Raw genomic sequence first — 25,356 nt, 5'->3', positions numbered from 1 at the left:
ATCCAGATGATACTTTGTGCTGATGTATGTTTGGATTTGAACACTTTCTTGTCAGAAAGTCACAATTTTGGCAAACTTATTTCGCGCTTTCTCCAGAATTGTGTTCTCATCAGAATGAATGGGCTTCTGAAACAGTAATTAGGGACAAAGCAGGTGAAATCCAAACCCAGAATTTGAGGTTTCATATCTCTTTATGGCAGAACAAAGCGGCATACTTGGTGAATAGTAAAGTCAAGTAAAGTAAAATGTTCTTTTTATGGCCCCCAAATCACAAATTTGAAATTACACTTTTACAATATAGTACATCCACTACCTTGACACCCCTGATCCAGCATTTTAATGAAGAATACACTTGAATATGGCTGTAAAAGACACTTAAATGTGACTGCAGGCTTTCTGTTGACCAGAAACCTAAATCACATCAGACTGACGGACATGACTACCCAATACTGTTTAATAAAAAGCCAATACTGGCCTTCATATATCGGCATACACACGTTTACTAAATTCAGTTTTTCATATTGGGGATTTTGAGGCCCGTGAATGAGTGAGCTCCACAGGGAATAAAGTGGGATACATTTTGAATTTTGAAGTTTTACCTCACTGAGGTCACAAGCGCTTCTGCTCGTCGGAGAACTACTGCGCGCTTTAGCCAACGCTGTTTTCTGGACCCGGACAGAGTTCGGAGCCGTAAGACAAAAGAAAATGTCAGAGTCTGACGGTGCCGCGGGGAAGCCCGGGCAGCGCCGCATTTGGCTGTTTCCAGAGCGGAATATCGCACACAACCATCGTCTCATGTCTCCGCGCCTGATCCCGGTCTGCAGCGCCGCTCATCCGCTTGTCAAAACGTGCCCTACGCGCGGGCCAATCGGCGACGACCCTGCGTGGACAGGAAGTGACGTCCGGGGTTCCTGCCTCTGAAGTGTACCGTGTCATCACAAATATTATCCGCACACCAACATCTCCCCTCTGTCAGTGCAGGCAGGGTGTTCCAGCCGCCCGGCTCAGACGTGATGTTTCAGCTGCAAAGCAAATTATAAAAACTGACAAGAGTGCTCCAGACTTTATTTGAGAGCAAATGTGACCATTTCCCACTTCCCGACAGTCCCCTCCTGCTGGGTTTTCAACACAGACATCTTTTCTTGTGGGCTCTCCAAAAGCAGAAGACCACCGACCCCCCCTTATGTGGCCATCTCACCACCAACAACACTCAATCAAGGATCCGCAGAGGCAGTCGATGTGACCGGCGCTGAAGTAACAGGCTGCTGCTTTGGACCAACCAGGAGAAACTTTCCCTGGCTTGTGCACGGTGAACTGTGACCGCTGCTGTGTGGGTTTTGTGTGTGTATGTGTGTGTGTGCGCGCCGCCTCTGACTTTATTTCTACGCGGGTGAGCACTGTGTGATCGTGTTTGTGGCACCTCCCCGCTCCTCCATAGATCTGTTGCCCCCTTGTACCTTACAGGCTGCACCATGTATTTCTCCTGCACCTCCTGGTTACTATAGTTAGAGCAGGATCCCGAGATTTCTCCCCCCTTGCCTTGGTTTGGACTCCGGACCGTGCGCCATGCCGCGACACCTGAAGCGCTCCCCGGTCCCGTTGCAGGACCGCATGGTTCCTTTGTAACTGGATCTACTTTTTTTGTTGGGAGAGGAGGGCATGGTCTCCTCGTCTCTGGAGAACACTTGCAAAGAGGAGAAGAAAGTAGAAAGACGAGGGTGAGCCGCAGCGACAGACGGAGGGAGAGATAATCTTAGAGAGTGTAACTTACTTGTAGATGTTTGATCAGGCCACGACTATGGGCGATGGGAACCACCGCTGTGGACCCAACCCGCTGTGCCCGGACCGGATGGAGACAAAGTGCCGCACCGAGATAGGGAGCCGGTCCCCGGTTCAGAGCTCCACCGACACCCCGGGGACATCAGCGTCCACCCCAACGTCCTCCAGCGAAGACGGACACGACAAACTTTTGGGAGTGGACCCTGACTACTGTCGGAGGATATTAGTAAGGGGTAAGTGGACGAAAACAAAACAAACACTGATTTATTCTGTGCGTAAAAACGAATTATGAGACCGAGAATCTGCGAGACTTTCCAGGAAATTGAGGCTATTTTAACTTCACAGTTACTCTGGCCACAATTATCCCAGTTACAGAATGGACAACAACAAGTATTCTAGTAATAGTCTTCACCCGAGACACTTTTATCTTCAAGCATATTGACAGTCACAGCAATTACGTCAAAAATAAATATCTTAAACTTGGGACAACGTCGTGTTTAAAAAAACAACAACAACATAAATGTGGATTGTTTTGGTGCATCTCCCTTTAAAAAATATTCAAATGTTACAAATTGATATCAGTCTTTTAACGTTAAAGTGTCCAAAGTGCTCCAAAACATGACTTCAATCACAACAACACAACACCCCTGGAGCAGGGTGGACTACAAAAAAAAGAAGCTCCTGCTGTGGTAACAATAGGCTACTTCACTTCCGTGATACCAAAATGATTGTAACACCAGACCACACCTGTAAACATAGATTTAAAATGAACATTGTATTGCAATATAGAATTAAATCGCTCAGAAAGTGGTTGTTTGGCGCATCCTGTATCACCTGTGAAACCCCCTTTTGTTCATTCAGAAGTATATAAATTGATTGGTCGGATCAATAATGACTTATTGAAATATTGCCTCATTGTTTTTCCTCACACACGTAGTGAATAATTCTCTTTAACACGTCTCTGCATGGAGGTTTAAAATCAAAACTGAGACAGAGACAAAAGAAAAGTGTTCAGGCTAAACAGGTGAAATTCACCCCTCGAGGTCGTTGTGTTTCTTTTATCAACAAAGAAGCTGATAGAAAAAACATCACATCTCTCCATTAACGGCCACTACAAAGCGGTGTGTGTGTGTGTGTGTGTGTGTCAGGTTACTAGTCAGTAGCTGGCTGCCTTTGTGTGCCAACGTTATGTTAATGCACATCAGAATAATATTTAATTCATTATTATACTGAGTGTCCACGCCCTCCTGCAGGAGGCCAGCAGCCTCTGAATGATACTTTATTTAAAATCCAGAAAATTCACATAAAATCACTGCAGTCAGAAAACAGTCTTTAAAAAAATCTGTCATTTGTTTTTTATTTAAAAAAAAAAAAGATTTGAGGTGGTTTTCAAGTGCTGTTTTATAGGTCCAAGTAGTTCACAACATTTGTATTTAATTTATATTTACCCGTTAAATGATAGAAAATTAAACAGTGCAGTAACTGTGTGTTATCTGCTTGAAGGGAAACTTAAAGGGCTCCAGGTTCCAATAACATGAAGAAAACATGCATTTATCTGTCTAAACCTGTAGGTTATTTGCATTTAGGATATTTGTAATTATTATTTCAGCACGGACACATACAGACTGTTATAATAAAAAATATATAATTATGTGAAGAATATTTTGAGTCATCGTGAAGTTTCCTGCATGAAGGAGATGTTTTATCTGATGCTTTCTAAGAACAGAAAGTCAGCAGATTGCACGGTTCCCTTCCATTCAGAATCTCGTAAAGAAAAAAGCTAAATCTAAATTGCAACTGGCATTTTTGTGCAGGATTTTTTTTTTTTTTGCAGTGGTGTGTAACTGTTTGCTGTGGACAGAATCAATATGTCGGCCTATCAATTCTCTGTTATAGGCGAATGCTGTGGATATTATGCTTGCTGACTGGTTAGTTTCATCTCCTTATTGAACGTTTAGTCGTGCAGTGTCCTCTTCCATACAGAAGCCGCTCGTTTAGCGAGAGAATAGTGCAGTTCATCTAGTAACGACCAGTTTTAAATAGTAAAGACACAGGAGGAAGAGAGGAGGAGAAAGACGAGGAAAAATGGCGAAAGGGAGAGAAATTACAGACGTGGACGCAGATAAAAAAATGAGTAAATCTAAAATAACCTGCTTCTTCACTGCGTCGATCACATCCGGTAGAAGCTGCTGTCTGTCATCGTATTATTTACGTGTATTATTGTAGATATATTGATTATTAGACTATCAAGCCACTGTTAACAGCTTTTTATTACATTTCTCTACTGCTTATCACATGAATGTGTTTTTATCTGGGATCTGGCAGGCAGGTGTTCATATATTCTCTGTAAAAGCCTGTGATTCATCAGCGCTGAGTTAAACATACTGTCGTTATTGTGTTGCGTCAGTCGCTGGTTAATGGTGTCCGTCAGAGAAGGAAGTGGCCTGTAGAAGGACGAGAGGTGTGGGAGTCGGGTTTTGCTGGAGATGCTGTCCAGTTTGCACCGAGCGAACTACGTCTGCAGTGTTAGGATTTGTTTTCGAAGCCGAGTCTGGATGCTCGGGTTTTCCGCAATGAGGCCGGGGGGGTCACCGAGAGGTCAGCAGGTCTGCGTACAGCCGCTGGTTCCCCTCCTCTGCTTGCAAATGCTTCCTTCACAGTTTAACCTGTTATTTTCACTCTCGAGCCAGCAAGAAAACGTGTAAATGTACGCTACTGTGTGTCTGTATATCAGGAGGGTTCACAGCATCTCTGGTGCAGAATCTGTCTTGGCTGGCGACACATTACGCATAGTCATTATGCGTGCGTAAAGATGGAGACCTCTCAGGCATGTTTCATTACGTAGCTTAGGCCTGTAGGCTAACCAAACACTTGAGAATAACTGTAAGTAACACTGTGATTGAAAAAATAACTGTTTAATACAGATCAGGGCGTACACAACTGACGAATTTACTGCGTTTCATTAACTATTTTAATTCCCCTGCTGTAGCAAACACAGCCCACAGTTTTCCTTTTACGCACTGATTCTCCTTCTGCTACCTCGTCACTACCACGCTTTAAAACTACGATAATGCTGGGCGGGGGTATTCCTTTCCAGCAGCTCCAATATGCCTTCATAGCTAAAAAAAAAAGATGAATTCAACTTGAGTTTTTCCTCTCAGTGTTTTGTTTTTGCTATAGCCGGTTGCCTTCGTATAGAAACACTATGGATGTTCGGTTCAATCAGTTTTGTTTCATGTTTAATTCAGGGCTCTTCATATTTTATTTGATTACATATTTTATGACCTCAAAACCCTGGACAAAGAGAAGGTCTTGTCTGGCCTGCGCTTCCATTGAATGTGATAAATACGAACAAATATTCTCGGCTGCAGTGTAACCAAAAAAACAAGCATTTTACTGTAAGGAAACACGTCTTTAAAAACCCAACATTGTCGATTACAGCAAAATTAAAGTAACGAATTGCGATTTTTTAAAATGTATTTTTAAGTTTATTTTGGAACCGTGTATACATTATCCTGAGGGCTTCTGGGTGCAGGGCTGGGTTAACCCTAACCCCATCCAGGATATCTTATAATTTACCTTTTTAATATATGTTGTTTTTGTGCTCTCAAGTTGTTTTTCTTCTATTCAAAGTAGTTCACACCAGGTGCAAATATCGACACAGCCGATTCTTGATAAATCAACTGAGATTAATAGCAGACAGCCTGCCAACAAACGACTCAATAATAAAATAAAATAAAATGCACCAATAACACCAATAAACCGGACACGCCTGACCAAAAAAAGGCCCAGTACCGCATTTAATGATAGTTAATCTAAGAACATACTCACACTCTGTTGTTGTGGGTAGATAATAGCCTTATTACTTGAAGTGGAAACAATTGAGAGTGAAGCTTTTGATTCTTTCATTCTCCGACTATATTTGGAGTGAATTCAGCGTCGTGCAGAGAAATAAAGCTCTGCCACCTATTAAACACTTAATAGTTGTATGGTCAGGACAGATTTCCAGTGCTCACAGTCAGCCAGGCCTTTATCTCTGCTGTAGAGAAATTGGGGCAACACCCTCTATTTCTGGTAAAGTTTCCAATAAAGTATTGTAGCTGTCATGGCTGTGATTCAAGGATTTTAATTTGACTTCTAGTTCATGAAAACACAAGACGTTGTCATGTTTAAGTGACATAGTCTGTATCTGCAATCACTTGGACTAACATTACGCAGGCAGTGCAAGGGGACGTTTACGCGTTAGGGTTGTGGACAAATCTCGACCAACGAACCTGAACCTTTCCCCAAATATTAGATACATCTACTGATTATAGATTATAGATATGTGTGATTTAAGCACAATTACACACAGAAACGTGTTCGGCCCAATTGATTTGCTGTTATTTTCAACACCTACAATTGTGTACATAGGCTACATATTAAAGGCAATACATGGCCTCCATTCAGGCGTGTTATAAACACTCGCTTGTGTTAAAAATAACACATATGTAGCTTGTTTTACTCAAAGACGCGCTCTCTAAAGCCATTAGCCTATAGCCCCACTCATACATATTACATCCGTTTGGCACCATATAGGCCTGTTATCTGTTTATTTTAGCCTAAAACTACTAAAAATGTGATTCCATTTAGGTTAGGTTTTACTGTATAATAATATTAATAATACTAATAATACTTCCTTTGAACTTATATAAAACGTTAGTAGTCTTTGGTTGTAGCTTTTTGGTCTGAGACTTGTTGTGTTTTTATTCTGGACAGACGCCAAAGGCACCATCCGGGAGATCGTGCTGCCGAAGGGCCTCGACCTGGACCGGCCCAAGCGCACGCGGACCTCCTTCACGGCCGAGCAGCTGTACCGGCTCGAGCTCGAGTTCCAGCGGTGCCAGTACGTCGTGGGCCGCGAGCGCACCGAGCTGGCGAGGCAGCTGAATCTCTCCGAAACTCAGGTAAGAGGAGCTGTTGTCTCAAGGAGGGGAAATGCTAATGTTGGGCGAAGACGGCGATAACAAGCCAGTGTAAGAAAAAAAACCCCGGATGCTTTGATAAATATCTTTAAACATATATTTCCTCAACTAGCTAGTAGCCTATCCAGGTTGCTAGTTAAGGCCTTAGCATAGCCATATAGCATATTTTAATAATAAAGTATTTATTCGCCAAAGCCAATATTGTGGCTACGGTTTGGTCACAGGTGTATTTGGGGCCTTTAATTGGTTCCTCGGCCAATCAGAGGGGAGGAGCAGAGGAGCTGCCCCGCCCTAAACAGTCTCCGTCTGGCCTCTTTTTAAATGGGCACATCCGGGTCCCGATACAGGCTGAAAATATTTACAATTCGACAAAAAAAGGCACGATTTTTTAACTCGGATGTTTACTTCACACACAGACAAAAAAAAAGTCACCTATAAATAGGCCCCAGGGGTTTGTGCACGCGCCAATAAAGGCCTTAAATAACCATAAAGCCTATGGCCTTAATACAGCTATTGTATAGCCTCACATTTACACAGTCCGTGTATTTATAGGTCTGATCACTTATGTAGCCCAGGTCCTTCTAAAAAAATTTAAAACACGAATACAACACCGCAGCCTCAGAATTAGATCAGTCACCATCATCAGTCTCAAATATGAACTTTTTAATGGCGCTGTGGGATTGAATTGCGTACAGTGTGTGTGACAGCAGGAGCACAATTCATGCGTGATGGTTGCGTCTGATTTCGTTCCTACGCTGGACAACATGTCAGTTTGCTCGGTTGTACCTGAATCAAACATAGAAATAAACGCCTCTTTGCTTCCAGCGCAGCTCCAGAAATCTGCATGAAATGTTGCCTTTTTATTCGCTGCCGCGTGTTTGTTAAATGCAAAAAAGAAACGTCACGTCGGTAGATGGGCCTGTCGGTACATCCGGGCTCCTCTGAACACTGCAGACATTTCATCGACCCCGCGCGCTTCATTCAAATCTTCCTGCAGCGCCACGAGCCCAACCCCTCCGCGTTTATTATGGGCGTCACCTCTCACACTGACTTACAGAGCATACTATAGCTTTTCATTATTATGACACCGCGTTTTCTGTCTCGTTTAAAGAAGGAGACTCATGCAGTAATAATGCTCTGGGCAGCAGCTTTTGAAGTGTTTCAGGCCAACCTTTCATTCGTTTTTTTTTTTTTTTTTACATACAAATCACAAAATAAATGGTTTGCAGAATGTCACCACACAAACCATTAAAGTGCGCACTTTTCCACTAACGGGAGCTTAACAAGAAATAGTTTTTAGTCAGCATACAGCAGGTTTATAGCATAATATTCGCATTGGTGTTTTATTCTCTAAAAGTCTGATTTTTGAGAGTCCTTTCGTGAGAAAAGCTTGTGAATTTAGTTGTGATTTTATCACATTTTCCGCAATGTGGGCCTGTGAAGGACCAGCCCCTGAACCCTTGGAGTGTTTTATGAAAACCTGCCGACACTTGTTACCAACAGTGCACTTACTATTGGTGCCGTAGTTCTGTGTGTGTGTGTGTGTGTGTGTGTGTGTGTGTGTGTGTGTGTGTGTGTGTGTGTGTGCATTGGATATATGTGCGCTGCGTCGCCTCATCTTCTCTGTCTGTAGAAATATCATCAAAACTGAAGAAAGGATGCAAGGTGAAGATGGTGACAGGTTTCACAACGAAAACCTTGAAAATAAATCTTTTAAATACAATTTAATCAAATAAAAGTAGGAGTATGTTTAAAATGTTGCCCATTTATAATTTAATGTTGCTCAAATAAACATCAGAAGGCTGCAGGTTCCGAGGCCTTAAATCACCTCTTGTGTAAAAACACTTGTTGCAGGAACTTTACGCATCATCACTGTTGGCTGTGGACTGCAGCAACATTAATATCCAACCACAAAAAAAAAAACCGCACTCAAACATAGAGGTGGTGGAAAGGAGGTGTGTGTGTGTGTGTGTGTGTGTGTGTGTGTGTGTGTGTGTGTGTGTGTGTGTGTGTGTGTGTGCAGTTTTGGGAGCACAGAGCAGCCACTGTGTCCCTCATTAGTGCTGACACTAGGGGTGTTAATGGGAGGGCCTCAGCTTCCTGCTGCTGCTGAGGAGACGCTGGGCAGCACAGGATTGGCTGAATGAAGCCGTCTGAAAAACTGCCTGACCTTCAAGTGAGAACAAAATGTAAATAATAAAAGTCTCCCGGGTAATGGTGTGAAATATTAAACCCTCTGAAATGTCTTAATGCTATGTGCTATTGAAGCAGCTTTTAAGCGTGATCGAAAGGCTTTTAGTTGGCATTAGCGGAGTTTTCTTCTCGTATTATTATCTTCTCTCTATTTGTGGCGTTTGAATATTTTAAGTAAATGCACCATTCAAGGCTAATCATGCACAACCACAAAAAGAAGATGGAAGTTTAAGGTTTTTAAAGCGAGTTGTTTTGGGCCGTTTTCTGGTTTTCAGGTCACTTACTGTGTTTGTTGATGTAGTTTCAAGGCTTTCAAAGGTTTCCCAGGAAGTAATTTGATTTCCACGTTCAAATTAAAGACCGCTGGGTTTAAAAGCAGCTCCATTATAGCAAAGAGCGTTGATAGGCTTTTTCTTTTTTAGAGAGTATTTAGAGGAGAGACTTGGATTCAAACAAAATGCTATCTATCTATCTATCTATCTATCTATCTATCTATCTATCTGTTAAAGTATTTTTATTTATAAAATGTCTATAAATGCACTCCCCTTGAGGCCTTTCGCTCCTGTTTTCCAGGTTTTTCTGTTTCTAAAGCGTTGAAAAACTTTTTCTCTCCTCTGAATAACTTGTAAAAGTTTCGTGTTTAGATAAAAAAGTCGATTTGTATTGTACTTTTCTCGATGTTTCCTCGAGAACAAAAGCCTGAAAGTGTTTTGGGTGAAATCACTTTCCCCCTGATTTCGATGAGATTCATGAAATGCGATCGAAATATGAACTTGTGACCCGCTGAAGTTATGAAGTTTTGATATCAGCAAAAACATAAAATCAGCTGTTTTCTCTGTCACATTTATAACATATTGCAGAAAAACTGGGACCTTTTTCTTTCAGATTTCGTTATCAATCGTTGTGTCAAACCCCAAACATTAAATATAACATAGAGCTTTAGACCGAACTCAAATAATTTAAAATCACAAACAAGTGAACTTCCCCTTTGTTTTAATGGACATTTTGAGAAGTTTATAGCAACCAAAACACGATTAAAGTATAATTAACTTGACAGGCCTCTTTATCTGCGACTGAAACACAAATACTAATTACAGTAATATGGGAGGTTGGATCGTTAAGTGTTTTTTTAACAATGTTTGGGGATTTGGTCGTTGACCCATGGGGTAACTCCAATTAGTTTGGTCAGGTATTCAAACTGATCACGCAATGAGGCAGCAGACATCGGAAACACACAAACACACACACACGCGGACGCACAAGTGGCTAAAATCTTCATCCAGATTATTACAAAATTACAGAAACTGAAAATGGGGACAACTGGAGTAGTGACTGAAAATAAGACTATTACATGAGAAACTACTAGTTTCATATTCCAAGAACTTGGATTAAACATAAAACCTGAATGCTATTTTTGAATCGTGAAGTTTTATGGTATTTTATTCTTTTAAAAGGACAAAGTGACTTTAGGTTTGTTAGTAAACTGAAACATTATATTTACAAAAACTTTTCTCTTGATGAACCAGTCAGCAAACTAAATCCAAGACGCACAGCGTTCAATAAACGAGACAAATACGAGTAAATATAAGAAAACAGGTGAATAAAGGCGTGTAAAACTGGGAGGAGCCAACACATATCAGAGGCAGTGCTGCTGGTCTGCCTGAACATCGATGCGTCTTCTTGTTCGCTTCTGCACATTAACATTAATAACAGGAATATATTAGTCACTAATTCTTTAGAATAAGTTCGCCTGCGCGTCTTCACGTTTCTGCTTCTTCCTCCAAAACTTGTAAATGCGTAAATTTGGATCGCGAAGAGTTCATATTCAACACGAATGTCGTCGATTTGCTCAGTGAAACGTAAATATTTCAAAGTTGTTCCACCTGCAGCCACTTTTCTCCGAATTATACCTCAAATCCAATTTAAATTTGTGTGAAAGGCGGATTTTAGATGATAATTGAGCCTCATTCTGATATTTGAGCCTAAATGCCGCCAAAACGCGTGTGTAGCAACGTATTTGTTTCTCTCGGTAGCTGCAGCGTCGTGGCAGGAAACCGATAACTTCTCGTGCGTACAGCGATCACACTGCTGTAACGCGTTACCGAGTAATCCGTTACCAGCTCAGAGGTCTCCCTTCATCCCGGCAGGTGGCTCCCCGCTACAGCATAACACAGCAGGAGGGGGTGGTGTGTGTGAGAGAGAGAGTGCATACCACACACACACACACACACACACACACACACAATCCTAATGTCCTGGTTCATTTCAGTTACCTTTATGATCCGTTTGGACTCTCATGGATGCTTCAGCTCTTATTGTGAAGGTATGTTGTGTTGATTCCTGCACGTGGAGGAGGATCATTTATTATCATTATTTCTATTATCTTCATCTCAAACTTCTTTTTGGCTCTGCAGGACTCTTTAGATGTATATCTAACTTATTATAGGAACATTTTGGAGGCTTTTCCACCTGTTTTTTTTTCTCCACATTTACATCAATGTGTCAAACTACTTTCTGCAAGTTTCTTTTGCATGAAAAAGACATAAACCTGACACATTCCTCGGAGTGTCCTGCCTGTTCCGACTGGCTTGGCGGTGTGACTTCAGGAGGTTTTAGGACACCATGCTGTGTGGTCACTTTAAGCTCCTCCACAGTCCTCCCTGAGTTGAGTGCAGCTGACGTATACGCTTCCCATTGTGTCGGTCTATTGTTGTTTGCAGCCCTTCCGTGGAGAAGCTATGGATTTAATGGTTTCTGGGCTGCGTTAAACTGGTTTAATCCTGCAGTAAATGGGAGAGAGCTCGGTGATGGAATCATGTTTAATGTAAAAGCTGGCTAAACGATGCACTGACGTGGGCAAATGTTTGCACTTGTTTTTCTGTTTAATCAGAGCTGTTTGGGGACACAATGAAACTGGATTTTAATTTGAATTTTTTTCCGCTTTTAAGTTCAGGATGTAATTTAGGAAGAGACTGTTCAAATGTGTTTGTCTCAAATTTAAAACTCTGTTAAATTAAAATCAACCAGGATTTTAGGTGTTGTATTTTTAGAGAAGGGAACAGGATTTTCTGAGGTGAAAACTATCACAACTGTTGTCACTTTGTCATCCAAACAACTGTAATAGGGTGAAGCGTGGAGGCAGGTTTTTATATATTCATCTTTTAAATGTATGACTCTGATATACCCACCTACTGGTAAACAGTAACTATTAAATGTACATCACTTTGCAGGAAGTAAAAATAATTTGGGAAAAGTGTGTGTAAATACTTTGCAATTTTTAGGACATTTATTGTGAAACAGGTGTAATTTCGAAGCACAAAAACAAGCAATTTGTTATTGAAAATGAGCTAACAAGGTGAGAAATGACTTTTTAAATGTATTTGTGACTTTAATTGCCACAAATCATTAGAATTAGACTATCAGCTGTAGCTTTTCTCTGCTTGCGATCATGCAGTTTTTTTTTTTTTACAGCAGTTATGTGTGTTTGTTCCTGTGGTTGTTCAAAGATGTCTCTGGTCTCACTGACTTCCATCCCACAACGTTGCGATCCAGCCCCTGGTGTGGTGTATTTGAATGTACAGTTTGTGTGTTTGTTGGACTGTTTCTTCGTGCGACTCCAACTGAGTTTGCGCTCACACAGAGTCGAGCTCCTGTGGAGGGCTTTAAAACACAGAGCAGGCTCTTAAACTTTTGGCTTTTTTCTTTGTTTACTGGGCTTTCAGGTCGTTGTAGATCTATTTACAGGAGGATGAGGAAAAGTTAAGCAGCCCAGTTTGAGCTTGAACTTCATCTTTTTGACTCAATAACTAGTGAACTAAAATGACGTGGCTGCTGTTAGAATAGAGATATGTACATTTTGTAGGAAGATATGAACGATCGCTAAAGTTTAGACATGTTGCTTTGATTTTAAAAAGAGGGTGTATGGGGGCCTGCAGAGACAAATTCTGGCAACAAGCAAAGACAAGAAACTTTTTTTAAAATGAAAGCATTCATTATATTATAAGTGTACAGCCACTTCAGCGCTGGCCTTAACTGATTTAGCTGCTGAAAACACATTTTTAGTTGGTGTGCTCGGGTACTTGATATGATTTAAGACCACCACCCGCCTTAATGTGAAACTACTGACCTCCGACAGGTGTGCAAGTCGCATGAGATCAGTGTCACACGTCCTCTCATGTTCTGCCTGCTGTCTTTTCTCTCAGACGGAGAAACTCTCTGATACCAAACAGCCTCGAGCACAGTTTAGTGATGGCTGTGAAAACTTTTAAATGATGCTTCTTGTTGCTGTCTTAGATTTTTGCCTCGTGGCTTTCTGTACCACGCAGAGGTCTGAGGTCAGGGCTGACCACAGATCAGTGTAGCTGCTCATGCCTTTAGTGTGGTTTTAGTTATATAGGATCTTTTTTAGCGTGTCGTGTAAAGCATCTTTAGAGAGAGACAGGCTCAATAAAAAACTAGGTAACTCTTATGTGACCTCTTATGAAACCTGGTAAATCTAAATTTCCCTTTATGAAGTTGCACCTACTTGTGCTACTGGTTTTGAAAAACATCTACAAGCATTTATATACTATGATGTGAGGATAGCACAATTGTTAAGGCATTGTTCTAGTGGTAACTAGACACAGGAGTACACTCTGGACTTGATTGTGAAGAGAAAACTACAAATGTCTTCTTTTTTTCCTCTTAAAAGACAAAAACAAGACTGCATACTTCAGGAAAAATCTCAAAAATACATCTGTGTTTCCCTCCGCAGGCTGAGGAGACAAGATGACAAGTTATGTTTATGTGTCTACGTACAGTGAATGTCCTCGTTGTGTGTATTGTTCTCCATGACGGCCCAGACAGACGGTGTCTGGCCACTCGTCTGGAGCGTAGAGGACCCGGCCATGACGTATAGCTGTGCAGATGTAGCAGAGAGGCAGCAGCACAGTACGGGGATTGTCCAAACACTCAGAATAGAGAAGGAGATAGGAAGGGACGCAGACAGACAGACAGACACGTGCTGCCTTTGTGCTTTCAGCTAAAATGTTTGGGCTTCGTGTTGTAAAGAAAGAACGTCTTTCCTCTTAACTCTGCGGTGACCTAAAGCGAGAGTGTCGTCCTCAGAACGGGAACTTTTGTCCGACTCGCTGTTGGTCAGGAAGAAACCTGCGAGGCTCTGATTATCTAATCAACTGATTAGATAATCAGAAGAGCATAATAGCAATTAAGTCGTATTTGCCTTTGTCCTTAATCACTCTCTCAGATTGAATTGACTTGTTTCATCAGCTTCTGGCAGAGTGAAGAGTGTGTGGGTGCGTGGGTGTGTGTATGTGTGTGTGTGTGTGAGAAGCCAAGGATGGTGTAATTTTCCAAACATATGGAGGACCATGTAATCCTTCAACTGATGTGAAAACAGGAAAATCAGCAAAATTGGATACAAGAGGTTTTCACTTTTCACACACAATCACAGAATCTCTCTCTCTCTGACTCACACACACACACACACACACGCTTTGAGTCTGACCCCAAGTTTCCGGACTAATCAGCGTGGTCAAAAGTTGTCGCCTGGCAAATGTGTAACGCAGTTAAACTGTCAGATGTGTTCACAAAACAGCATGTGCCGAAAAACACTGACGTAAAAGTAGTAGTAACTCATTGTAAAAACACTTCGTTACAATTGAAAGTAAAAGTACACAAGTATTTTCAGCGGAATTTACTTAAAATATCAAGGAGTGTTAACATATATATCAAATAATTGGATTGTTTGTGTGTAAGCAGCATTTTAATGTTGTAGTTGGTCGAGGAGGAGCTACATTTTAACACTCTTGAGTTGCACTTTCTATATTTTAATTTTTGCCCTTGTTTGCACCTTTTAAACTGTTTCAGTACAAACTCAGCTATTCGTCTGTAAGTATAAAGCTGGCAGGGACCCAAAATACATGAAAAATGACACCAGCGCCTATAAATCTTTGGTCATAATCACTCAAAATGTCAGTTATGGTGTAAAAAATATTGTTTCACTATTTATACACATAAATACAACAGAAAAATGTAAGAAATAAAACTATAATACAGTCTATTTACATTTAATATATATAAATGGATTGTGAAGATACTGTGTGAAAGCTCACTTTCTCAGCTTGTCTCTACATGATATATAGATAAATTTATGTTACTGTAAATTAAACATGTTGGGTGATGAAGGAGCCATTTGTTTTGAGTGTTTGTTTTATTCTAGATATTTCCTTTTGCTAGTTCTGCTTTTTACCAGAGCAAAAGGAACAAGAGGAGCCAGGATTTCTTTGTAATTTGTTTTGTCTGTAAAGAAAAACCTGTATGGACAATGGACTTTTGCCTGCATACAATTCATTCAGTTTGTACATCAGTGGCATTTTGATTTTAAACTTGTTTGATTTGTAGTTCAACTTATTGTTTCTTGTCAGATAAATTCAGTGGAGTAAAACAACTGAAACTGAAATGTAATGCAATAGAAGTATAAAGGAGGAAGAAATAGTACAGCACTTGAGTAAATGTACTTACTTTCCACTACTGCTAAAATCTTAAATTACAAATGAGTCTTAAAGGGCCTTACAGTGTGTGCATCATACGTCAGCCTTTATAACTTAGACCCTCGGTTCGATTAAACTCCCTTAAAAAAACCTTTTTATCAGAGAAGAAAGGGAATAAACGTCACAAAGAGCAACAAAGGAGGGACCCCATTTCCAGAACAGAAGACATGCAATAGATTTTGTGTGTTCAGACATAAAATGTAAGGATAAAAGAGTCACGCATTTAAGAAAATCCAAAATAAGGCAGCTGAATTATTTCAAGCCAGCTGTGACAACAAAATCAAATATGTCTTTGTTGGTTTAGTCAGCGCATTGGACATCATGAGGCTGTGTAGTAAAGACCCAACACTAGTATTATTATTATTTTTTTATTCGAGTGACTGCGGGGTGACATGCAAGAAAAGTCATGGACCACATTCAGGCCCCTGCTGATTTTCTTTGGCGAATGAGTGCAGCACATCTCCAACATTACAGTGTATGAAGGAAGGAGGTGAAGGCTGTTATCTAAACCTGGTGGGGTTCACCCGGGTGTGGTGAATGGATGGAGGACAGGAGGGAGGGGATGACGAGAGATCGAGAGAGAGAGAGAAAGAGGTGGGCCTCATAACAGTCCCAAGTGCTTTTGCGCTAAGGAGGATTAGGCAGCCATATCTACCAGCGATGCTATAAGACGGGGTTAACCCCTGGCTGAACCTGGCTGGACATGTGCTGCAGTGATGGAGGACCAGATCAGGTTCATTCGGGCAAGGTTAGGCGATGGGGCGGCGAGATTTAGGGGTCAGGTATGATGTGATGGTGGTGGTGGTGATGATATTGGCGCAGGTTTGAGGGGCGTAGTGTAAGAAGGTGCGAGGCAGGTTGAAGGTATGAGGTCGGCGGTGACGAAGAGGAGGAAGGAAGATGTTCTGCAGGAGCTGCTTGTATCAGTGCTGCATGTGTTTGTGGAAAATGACTTGAGCAGAACCGGGCTGTTATATCTCACATGAAGCTGAGGGATGCAGGGGTGTGCCAGTGGCCGTTTTTGACCTTTTGGTTTTATAATCCGCATGCTGATGTCAACATGGATTTAAAAACAAAAAAAACAAAAAAAACATTTTTTGGTCAGTTTGCACAGATTCATTGCTTTCCCACACTCCTCCAGCTGGGCAAGTAACTGCTGGAGGGAGGGATGGTTTTATATATCATTACTATTTAAATATTTTTATTTATGCCACAGTACATTTTTTTTCTTTTACCTACAAAGTCGGTTGTGTTGTTGAGGTAATCTGGTTTATCAGATCAGATATAAGTAAGTGAGCAGAGATTTATGTTGGACTGTAGCCAGGAGTTCAAATCCAAGTTCGAATTCCCACTGCACCACCGTGACACAGTCTGTAATTTTGTCACATGTTCTATATACATGCACCCCACATGATCTACATGCTTCTTCAGCGTGTATGTAAATCAGGTGGAGAAATATTTAAACCACTGTATTCCTTCAAAGTCTGAGACAACACTGAGGTTGTGGTAGCTACGTCTCTGTGTACGTGGCTATTTTAAAACACAAGGTCCATATTCGTCACAATAAAAACAGAATAAAAAGAATAAAACAGAAATAACACTAAATAAAAGAGCAAAAACATAATTTAAAAAAAGGTGGGAATAGAAGTGAAGTTTTGTTAAAGTGTCAGAGAGTTAAACTATTGCAAAGTTTAGCGGCACAGACAGGAAATGCAGGAAATGTCTCCCTTCATGTTAAGATCCGAGAAATGTTAAGCTATTATATAGTTAAATAACTCAGGAAATGTTTAAATTAAATCTGTTTTGATCCAAATTTAGCTTGAGATAGAAATCTGTTCTGGTCGATTTGCCCATGGCCAAACAATTTTACACATGTTGTACTTTTACATGCCTCAATTTTTATTTGAATATTGTCTTAAATCACTTAAATATTTGTTTTATTTAACAGGCCGTTGAAAGCATACATTAAAAAGATATTTTTCAAAGTTAAACAAATGTTAGATGGCTAATTTCTTTCAGATTGTCCTGTTTGTTTAGTGTCGTACATCATTGCACGTTTGTTTTAATGGTGACTTGCTGAGGAAATTGGTGGAAATTACTTTAGCAGTAACGCTGGTACAGTATGTCAAATGGCACAAAATACGTTTAATACTCTCCTGCAATCTCTTACAAAAAATAAATTAATGATAATAAATATTTAAACTTTTCCCACTAATGTGAAAGTAGAAGTTAAATCCGTCAAACGATTTCATTATTAAAGACGATCATTTTAATTATAAATAATTGACACTTGTATCGTTAATGTGATCTGTAACATAAAAGACTGCCGTGTTGATCCATCACACACAGTTGAGTAAGTCATTGTTTCAGCTCCTTCCTTGTTACTTTTTGGTTTCTTCTATAAAGGCGACCACTGGTCCGTCACATACAGTACAGCTGAACACACTTAGGTTGCCATTGGTTCATTACATTACGTATCCACTGGTGTGTTACATACAGCTCAATGGCCGCTGGTCTGTCGGGTACAATCTCCATGAAAAGAGTTTTCATTGTGTGCTGCGGATCATCACATGCCTGGGATCAGGGGGTCTGAACAGGGTCACGGTGGGAGCACCGAGCTGCTGGAGGGGTCATGTAAAGTGTGAAAGACAGTCACCGAGCGTCCTTCTTAAAGACTTTACCGTCACAATCCTGCATTTCACTCTGCATTACCGGCATTACACAGCCTGGCAGCAGAGTGTGTTTTATCACTTAATGCTTTCCATCGTTGAACTTGTCGCGGTTCAGCTTTATTGCGTCGCAGTAAAGCTGAGAAGTAAAGTGATTAAAAATATACAGTCAGACTAATATCTTTATTTGAATTTTCTCCTGTTGCTCGTCTTTTACTTGGCACAGCGGCTTGTTGGGGACACGGCAGAGCTTAGCTGATTTATTGTACAGACGCATATGGATACCCAGTTGATCTGTACACTGGGTCTTGATCTGGCTTAACCTTTCTACCTCTAGCCCAGTTTGCCTGCCACTCTGTTTGCAGCTGTCTGGATTCGCAGTGCAGGCCTCTGATTGGCTGACCTCTGCCCGACTGGCCTGTGTATTCATGCATGCCGGCCTGATCATCTCTTCCTGACCTTGAATTTACCCCACCCTGCCTACATTTACCCCCATCCTTTCATTTTTAGCGCCTTTTAGTGCTGAGTCTTGTTGCCCTCATCCTTTGTCTAGTCCAGTGATGTCCCTCCTCTCTCTGGTTTTGTCCAGTCTTGTCCTCCTCACACTTGCTTTACAGCTGCTTCTTGCTTCCTTAATGTGACGTACTTCCAGTTGAAACAGGAGACAGGAACACACACATGGGGAGGAACTTTAAAAATATACAAACCAATCAGATAAAAGAAGTTTAATATGATAGTAAGAGTGGAAGTGTATGTATGATAGTGTTTTAATCACAGTGAGGTAATTGAAGATTTTTAATATGTTTTAAATGTTTTTGTCCTTTCCTGACATACTAACAGGACACATACATGCAACATAACCTGTAATTATCAGGTAATTAAGTAAGTAAACTTTGTTTCCACAGGCAGCACAAAGTGCTTAACATGCTCTAACAAAAATACAATACCACAGTATAAAACAAAACCAGTACTGAGAGTGGTCTGATAGATTCAAATAAAATTAAATACAAGCTTTACAAAAAAATATTACAATATCAGTAACAATATTTGGTTGTCAGACCTGAGGAGTCTCTGTGCACATGGGATTAAAATATCAGCAATATATCATGGAGCCAAACCATGGAGGGCTTTAAAAGTAATCAAAAACTCTTACATTGAATTCTAATACTATAGTATATCAAATTGATTGCTAGAGACTCGTATATTAAGGTCTCCTCTTATGAATATACACATTTAAATTACTTTTTGTGTTACCCTTAATGTATTTCTTTTGACTGTTTTTTTGATGTTTTGCACTCATTAAAAAACAGATGCAGTTTTTTTGTGACCAACTTGCCATCAGGATTTCACACAATTCACACAGAGCGGCACAGACGTGTTTAAACAACGGAGTGTCATACTTTGCTGCTGTGCAAATCATAAAAATGTAACTTGACAATTATCAATACATAAGTTATCACTGTCTCCTCTTTCAGATACAATTTAAATATAGAAATTAACTAAAGCAGCAGCTGTCTTAAATTATTAGACTGGCGATATTCTATAATTTTCTCATTGTCGAAAAATCCAATAAAAAGACCAAAACCACAGAATTGATCCGACTAACATGAATTGTCTGTGCATCCAATGCCGGATATATCTTATTCCTCTGTGCCATAGAGCTCAATTATTCAATAACTATCAAAAACACATCAATGAGTTGCACTGACACGTTTCTTCATTACAGTAAACATGGGCATTGTAGTTTATTTTGAGTCGATCCCACATACAGCATCCTGTTGCCATAAATATTCACTAGAGTACCAAATCTGTATTCATCCGCGGATGAAAATAGTCCCAGACGAATGCACTATTTACTCCTGTTTGAGTAACGTTTCTTAAAAACTACAGTGCCCAGCTGTTTTAGGAAATTACTGAGCCTTTTTTAAAAACTCCAAACATACATAAACATAAATAAACAAAAACAGAAACAAAAATACAGAACGACACCAGACTTTTCCTAAAATGGCAGAAGTTGTTTCTTGTCATTAAAATCGACATCAAATCAATCGATGTTAAACAAAAAGACTGTGAAAAGAGGACAATCACTGTTCTGTTTCCACTATGTAATGATCTAATGACGTATGACCTAAAAACACAGTGACATGGATATTAGTTAATAAGGTGAATGTGTTTTAATCTAACTTCCTGTTAATCATACTTCCCCCAGTCGTGGTTTTGCCACCCTCTCCTCAGTCCTAACCTCCTCACCCGGGTCTACCCATGCCCTGGCCTTCCCCCCGCAGGCCAGAGTGCAGCGGGGCGTGGTGCGGAGGGCGAGGCAGGGGCAAATGCAGGTCACGCCAGATCCAGATCTCCTTTGGTAATCTCTGCCCCAGCTCTGAACCCTGGATCCCATTAAAAAGGATTTACATCCAATAGTGTAGATGTACCAAAGGCAGCTTTGCTTTCTTCTCTTCTCATCATTTTCCCCCTCTAATAAAATCCCTATAAAATACCAGAATGCTTTTTTTTTTTCCCCCACTTTTTCTCCCAGCAATGGATAGGAGGATTGTGATGTGAACAGAGCACTGAGCCGCACCCACAGCATGGGGATAAAGGAGAGGGATTGGTTGGGAGTTTCATCTTGTAGTGAAGGCTTTTTATGGGATGTGGGTGTTTGGCAGACGGTGGCGCATGAGTAAAAGACAGAGAGGGATCTTAGCGTGGCAGTGTGTGAGCTAACTAAATATAGAGGGAGGAGAAGCAGCTACATGGAGATAATATCTGCTGCTTATCCCATCCTCCTGTCATCTCTCCCCTCTTATCTCCATCTCCAATATCCCTCCCTCTGTGCTTCTTTTGGGTTTTTACAGTAACACTTGCTGGCGTCAGTATTCCTCTCTGAGCTGTGGGATCCTCTCCGATCCCATTATTTGTGTCATGGTCAGTAGCTAAAACTATGTACTCACTTGCTCTAGCTGCCCGTTGAGCCCGCCTTTACAGTACATTGATACTGTAGCCGGCCTGATTACCACCACACACTTAACGGCTACGTTTGGCTTATAACTTATACCACCCAATTGGGCGAGGTCCTCGTCACTCTGGCTCCGGCGTTTTATGAATGCTAACAGCTGCACGAAGGGGCTGTGTGAACACACTACAGAAGTGCCCTTAAGCCACTATTTTAGGGAAATATCTGGCTCTTTACCTGCTAAATGCTCCACTATGTTCTCCACCTAGTCGCTAACTGTGTCTGTATGCCATTTGGTGCTGAGCACTATGAGAGTGGTGAGAGTGAACCAGAACAGTAAAGTTGCGACTGGACAGCTAAACAATGGGCTGAAACTCACTATACAGCTCTGTAAAGCCGAGGGGAGCTCACTACAAGCGACCCCTTTCACATTCTCCTTTGATTTTGTTATATAAATTGATTATAGCAGCTTTAAAGGCATTGGAAGTTAGAAACCATTATCATTGAATGGACTCTGGGATATGGCAGAATCGTCCAATATTGATGTACTTGTCTTGCAATAGGGCTGCCAGGGAGTAAACTTGTCTTGACTGTCAATAAAGTAAAGTTACTTAAACTTCACAAAGACTCCAAAAAAAGCATAGCTCTGTGTGCAGACAATTGTACGGTGGTCCTAAGGAGCAAAACAAAACAACACAGGACAAAACGCATTAACAATTTTGCAATTCAAATGAAGTTCAAGAGAAATTTTAACACTTTTACTTGCAGTGAATATCAGCCACAAATGTGTGCACACAAGATAAAGCTCCTAAAAGTTTTCTTCTAACAGCTTCTGCAGGACAATCCCATGTATGTATTCCCATTTTTGTAGCCAAAAACCAACGTAGCGGGACCAGAAAAGTAGTTTTAAAGTAGTGAATAGTGTTATGCCTGTGTGCTGTGGGGGCCAACGAGAGCTCGATAATACAGGAAAAAAATCAGATACAAATTTAACTACTGGACACTGGATTTAGCAGCATTAAGGGGCTTCTTTTCCGTTGAAGTCAGTGTTTTGTTGTACCTGTCAATCTGAATTTAAGAGCATGCTGAGATGAAACTATAAGAACTAACTTGCAGTGTGTTTGATGATCCTTTGAAGTTGAATTGAGACTAAATGGAAGTTAAGAGGCTATTTGAATTCTGTAACTTCTACCGCCTGTGAAGCTGAAATCTTGTGTTATTAAACCCCAAACCGTTGTTTTACACCCACGCGGCGACGAGGGCCTCGACACCCAGTGGGTCTTATTGATAAACGGGGTCATGTGATTGGTTCCCTCACTGCAAATGACTGTCGCGTGTTCGGTTCACATGTGACCTCTGTGAATGTGTGTGTGTGCCCACATAGTCCTGCTGTGTTTGCTTCATTCAGGCTTCATACATTGTTTATTTGTGTGATTTACGTGTGTTGTCTGGCTGTTGTGTGCTCAACAAATGGTTATGAAACGTTTTTATTAAACAAAGCCACAGACCCGTCACAGGCTTACGCATTTCTGCTGTTACAGGAGTTTCCTTTTAAGTCGTCTGCTTCCAATCCCCACTTATCAGGGATTAGATTACTGGATTTCTACGAAAAATCATGAAGAGCCTCATGGAAAGTCTGAGTGTGTAAATAACTTTTAGATTTAGTGTTGGATGAACTTGAGGATGAGTGGAAAAAGACACGTTGGATGGGACATTTTAATTTGAAAAAAATTAATATTGGCTTCTTAACTGGTGAATTTTCTGTACTACAAAAACACAACAGCCTCTGAATCTGTACTGTACTACAAAGTGAACCTTGTACTGGCACGATTTATACTTTTGTCACACACACTCTTGGATGTTCATCATGTTCAAACTTACCCAACTTCAAGAGTTCCCGAACTGCTTTCTGATCTCATTTTGTTCATTTTAATCATCAAATTTATACTGTGTATCATAACAACACAGTACCAACACTTCATTTAAATTCTTTCCGCTGACAACAAGTTGAAAGTACTATCCTCCGCCCTGCATGCTACACTGTGAGGGACACTCGTCACTCGCAGTAAAACTCGGTCGTATACATTTTTCATGTGTGTGATTCCTCTCAGCGGTGGCTCTCCGTGCAGCGATCTCCTGTGACCCCTCCGCGCCCTCCAATCATCATCCTACCCAGCCCCAACTTTTCCACACGCTATACATTAAAGCTACGCTGAGGCCCATCAATTAAACATGGCAGACAAGGACAGGCAGAGTTCACCGAGCTTCTCTCAATCTGCTGCGTGTAGCATGACGGCTCGTGTGATTAAACTCTAAAGTTTGCTGCCGTGAGAAAGGGCGATGGTGCAGATGTCGATAGCGATTATGATTTTTCAAATTTCACATTTTCACCTTCTTTTTCCTCTCGAGGCAGCTAAATCTGTGCAGGTTGATTTGTGGTGCATTTGCATACTTTGCCTAATCTGTCTTTCATTTTCTAAGGCTAAATTTAGACTTTTCTTTTGACTGAGCTAATATTCCCGCTCTGCTGTATAGCTCTGATATCACTGCCTGTCCCCTATTGTGCATTTCTAGCCTGTTGGAGCCGTGAAGTGTGAGAGGAGGTAAAGTGCATAGGACCAACCATGATCAAATGATCAAAAACAACAGAGTTGATCCAATGGCTGGTGCCCGGGGATTACAGCATCTCCACTTGTTCTGCACGGATTTATGCGTGTCTGACTGGTTTACCGCTAAGGTGTTGCGTGCTCTCACCGCTTGCAACCGTGAGCGCACAGAGCATGCTACAGCTTAGATGTGCATCAAGCAGAGGTCACAGAGAAGTCAGTCACACATGTGTTCAACTTTTGGGCATGTGAAGAGGATGTAGGATGTCAGGATGAGTTGGTTTTACAGCGTTTAAAAGAAGAGAACAATGTGGATAGCTCATGAGTCATGAAACATTTTTAGCAGAAGAAGCTTTGTGGTTCAATATGAACACAAAATAACTTAAAAATGTACAAAAGGATTTTGTTGTTTTTATAAAGAACATATAAAACTGTGATTTCTTCTAGTTTTGAGTGCTTCGTGATAACAAGCTTTTGCAAAGTTTTCTACGTCTGACAAACAGTGTGTTTGGGACAAAAATGTTAACGTGAATCTTTCTTCCTGGTTGTGTTGTTGCAGGTCAAGGTGTGGTTCCAAAACCGCCGGACCAAACAGAAGAAGGACACCACCAAGGATTCAGACAAACGCTCCTCCACCACGAACGAGTCATTGGCCACCTGCAACATCCTGCGCCTCCTGGAGCAAGGCCGCCTCCTGTCGGGCCCCGTCCCGCCACCCAACTCCCTCCTGGGGCCTCCTCACCCGGCACACAACGGCTCCCTGCTGAGCAGCCCGGGCGGAGGCTCCTCCACCTCTCCGGGGATCAGCAGCAGCACTCCTCCCAGCTCCATACCAGGGGGGACTTTCGGGCTGTCGCTGCCCTCCTTGGGTGGCACCCCGCCCTCCCCACGACTGGGCGTCCCGCCACCACACTCCCTCTGCTTCTCCATGCCGCTGCTGGGGGGCGCTCATCATGAACTGACATCCGCCTACGGTTGCGGTTCTTCAGCTTTTGAGCCGTACATGCGGCTGGACAGGAAGGAGTCAGACCTGGGAGGGAAGAAGACAGTTTCTTAAGTAATGTGTCCCTCTGTTAGGACACCAGGGGACTGGGACTTTGTAAGAGCTTTTATCAGTCGTTCACCCTGCTGCCTGTTTGACACTTGAGCGGCAGCAGACGGGGGGAAAGAAAGCACCCTGGATCATGAGAAAAGTGAGAAAATGAAGAGACCAGGTTGCTTTCCTTGCGGCACCATTTTGTGCCACAGCACTGTCGGGCACACTGACATAAAATGGTGAAAAGGACATCATGTGACGGAGACGCTCACACATAAAAAAAAAAAACAAACTTGTGAATTTTTGCAAAAATGCCATGTGTGTATGTTGCGTGAACCCTGACAGACAGATGTTTTTATCATCACTCTCTTCGCAGTGGTTTCAAGTGACTCTTCACTTTTTGTCCAGTGAGTTTATGTGTGTGGTTTCTCTCTATACAGGCCTTCATTTACTGTTCAGGAAAAAAAATACTTGACATGGGTAATTCAGACTGAATCAGTGTCTGAATGAGAATAGTGGTATTTCAAAGACAGCAGTTTGTACACATTTCAGTACATATTCCCATACAAGTGGCCATGTTTGATTTTAGTTTATGTGCTATCACA

At 41.4% G+C, this 25,356-nt stretch overlaps 1 protein-coding gene across 1 annotated transcript; it reads left to right on the top strand.

The window, feature by feature from the left end:
• Window positions 1-1,777: 1,777 nt before the first annotated feature.
• On the top strand, window positions 1,778-24,772 carry vax2 (ventral anterior homeobox 2). Its single transcript, XM_070930147.1, has 3 exons — window positions 1,778-2,012; window positions 6,538-6,725; window positions 24,275-24,772. Exons 1-3 carry the CDS (start codon window positions 1,778-1,780, stop codon window positions 24,770-24,772), a joined length of 921 nt encoding a protein of 306 aa, XP_070786248.1.
• The last annotated feature ends 584 nt before the right edge of the window (window positions 24,773-25,356 follow it).

This window comes from Enoplosus armatus, chromosome 23 (assembly GCF_043641665.1).
Source record: "Enoplosus armatus isolate fEnoArm2 chromosome 23, fEnoArm2.hap1, whole genome shotgun sequence".
Taxonomy (NCBI): domain Eukaryota; kingdom Metazoa; phylum Chordata; class Actinopteri; order Centrarchiformes; family Enoplosidae; genus Enoplosus; species Enoplosus armatus.
The sequence above is the reverse complement of the archived record's forward strand: the minus strand, read 5'-3'. Positions and strand labels throughout refer to the sequence as shown.

Excerpts from the sequence above, each read along its gene's own strand:
- vax2 (XM_070930147.1), top strand. The coding sequence starts at position 1,778 with ATGTTTGATCAGGCCACGACTATGGGCGATGGGAACCACCGCTGTGGA. Across the intron at positions 2,013-6,537 it reads TCGGAGGATATTAGTAAGGG|ACGCCAAAGGCACCATCCGG; the intron begins GTAAGTGGACGA and ends TATTCTGGACAG. Across the intron at positions 6,726-24,274 it reads TGAATCTCTCCGAAACTCAG|GTCAAGGTGTGGTTCCAAAA; the intron begins GTAAGAGGAGCT and ends GTGTTGTTGCAG.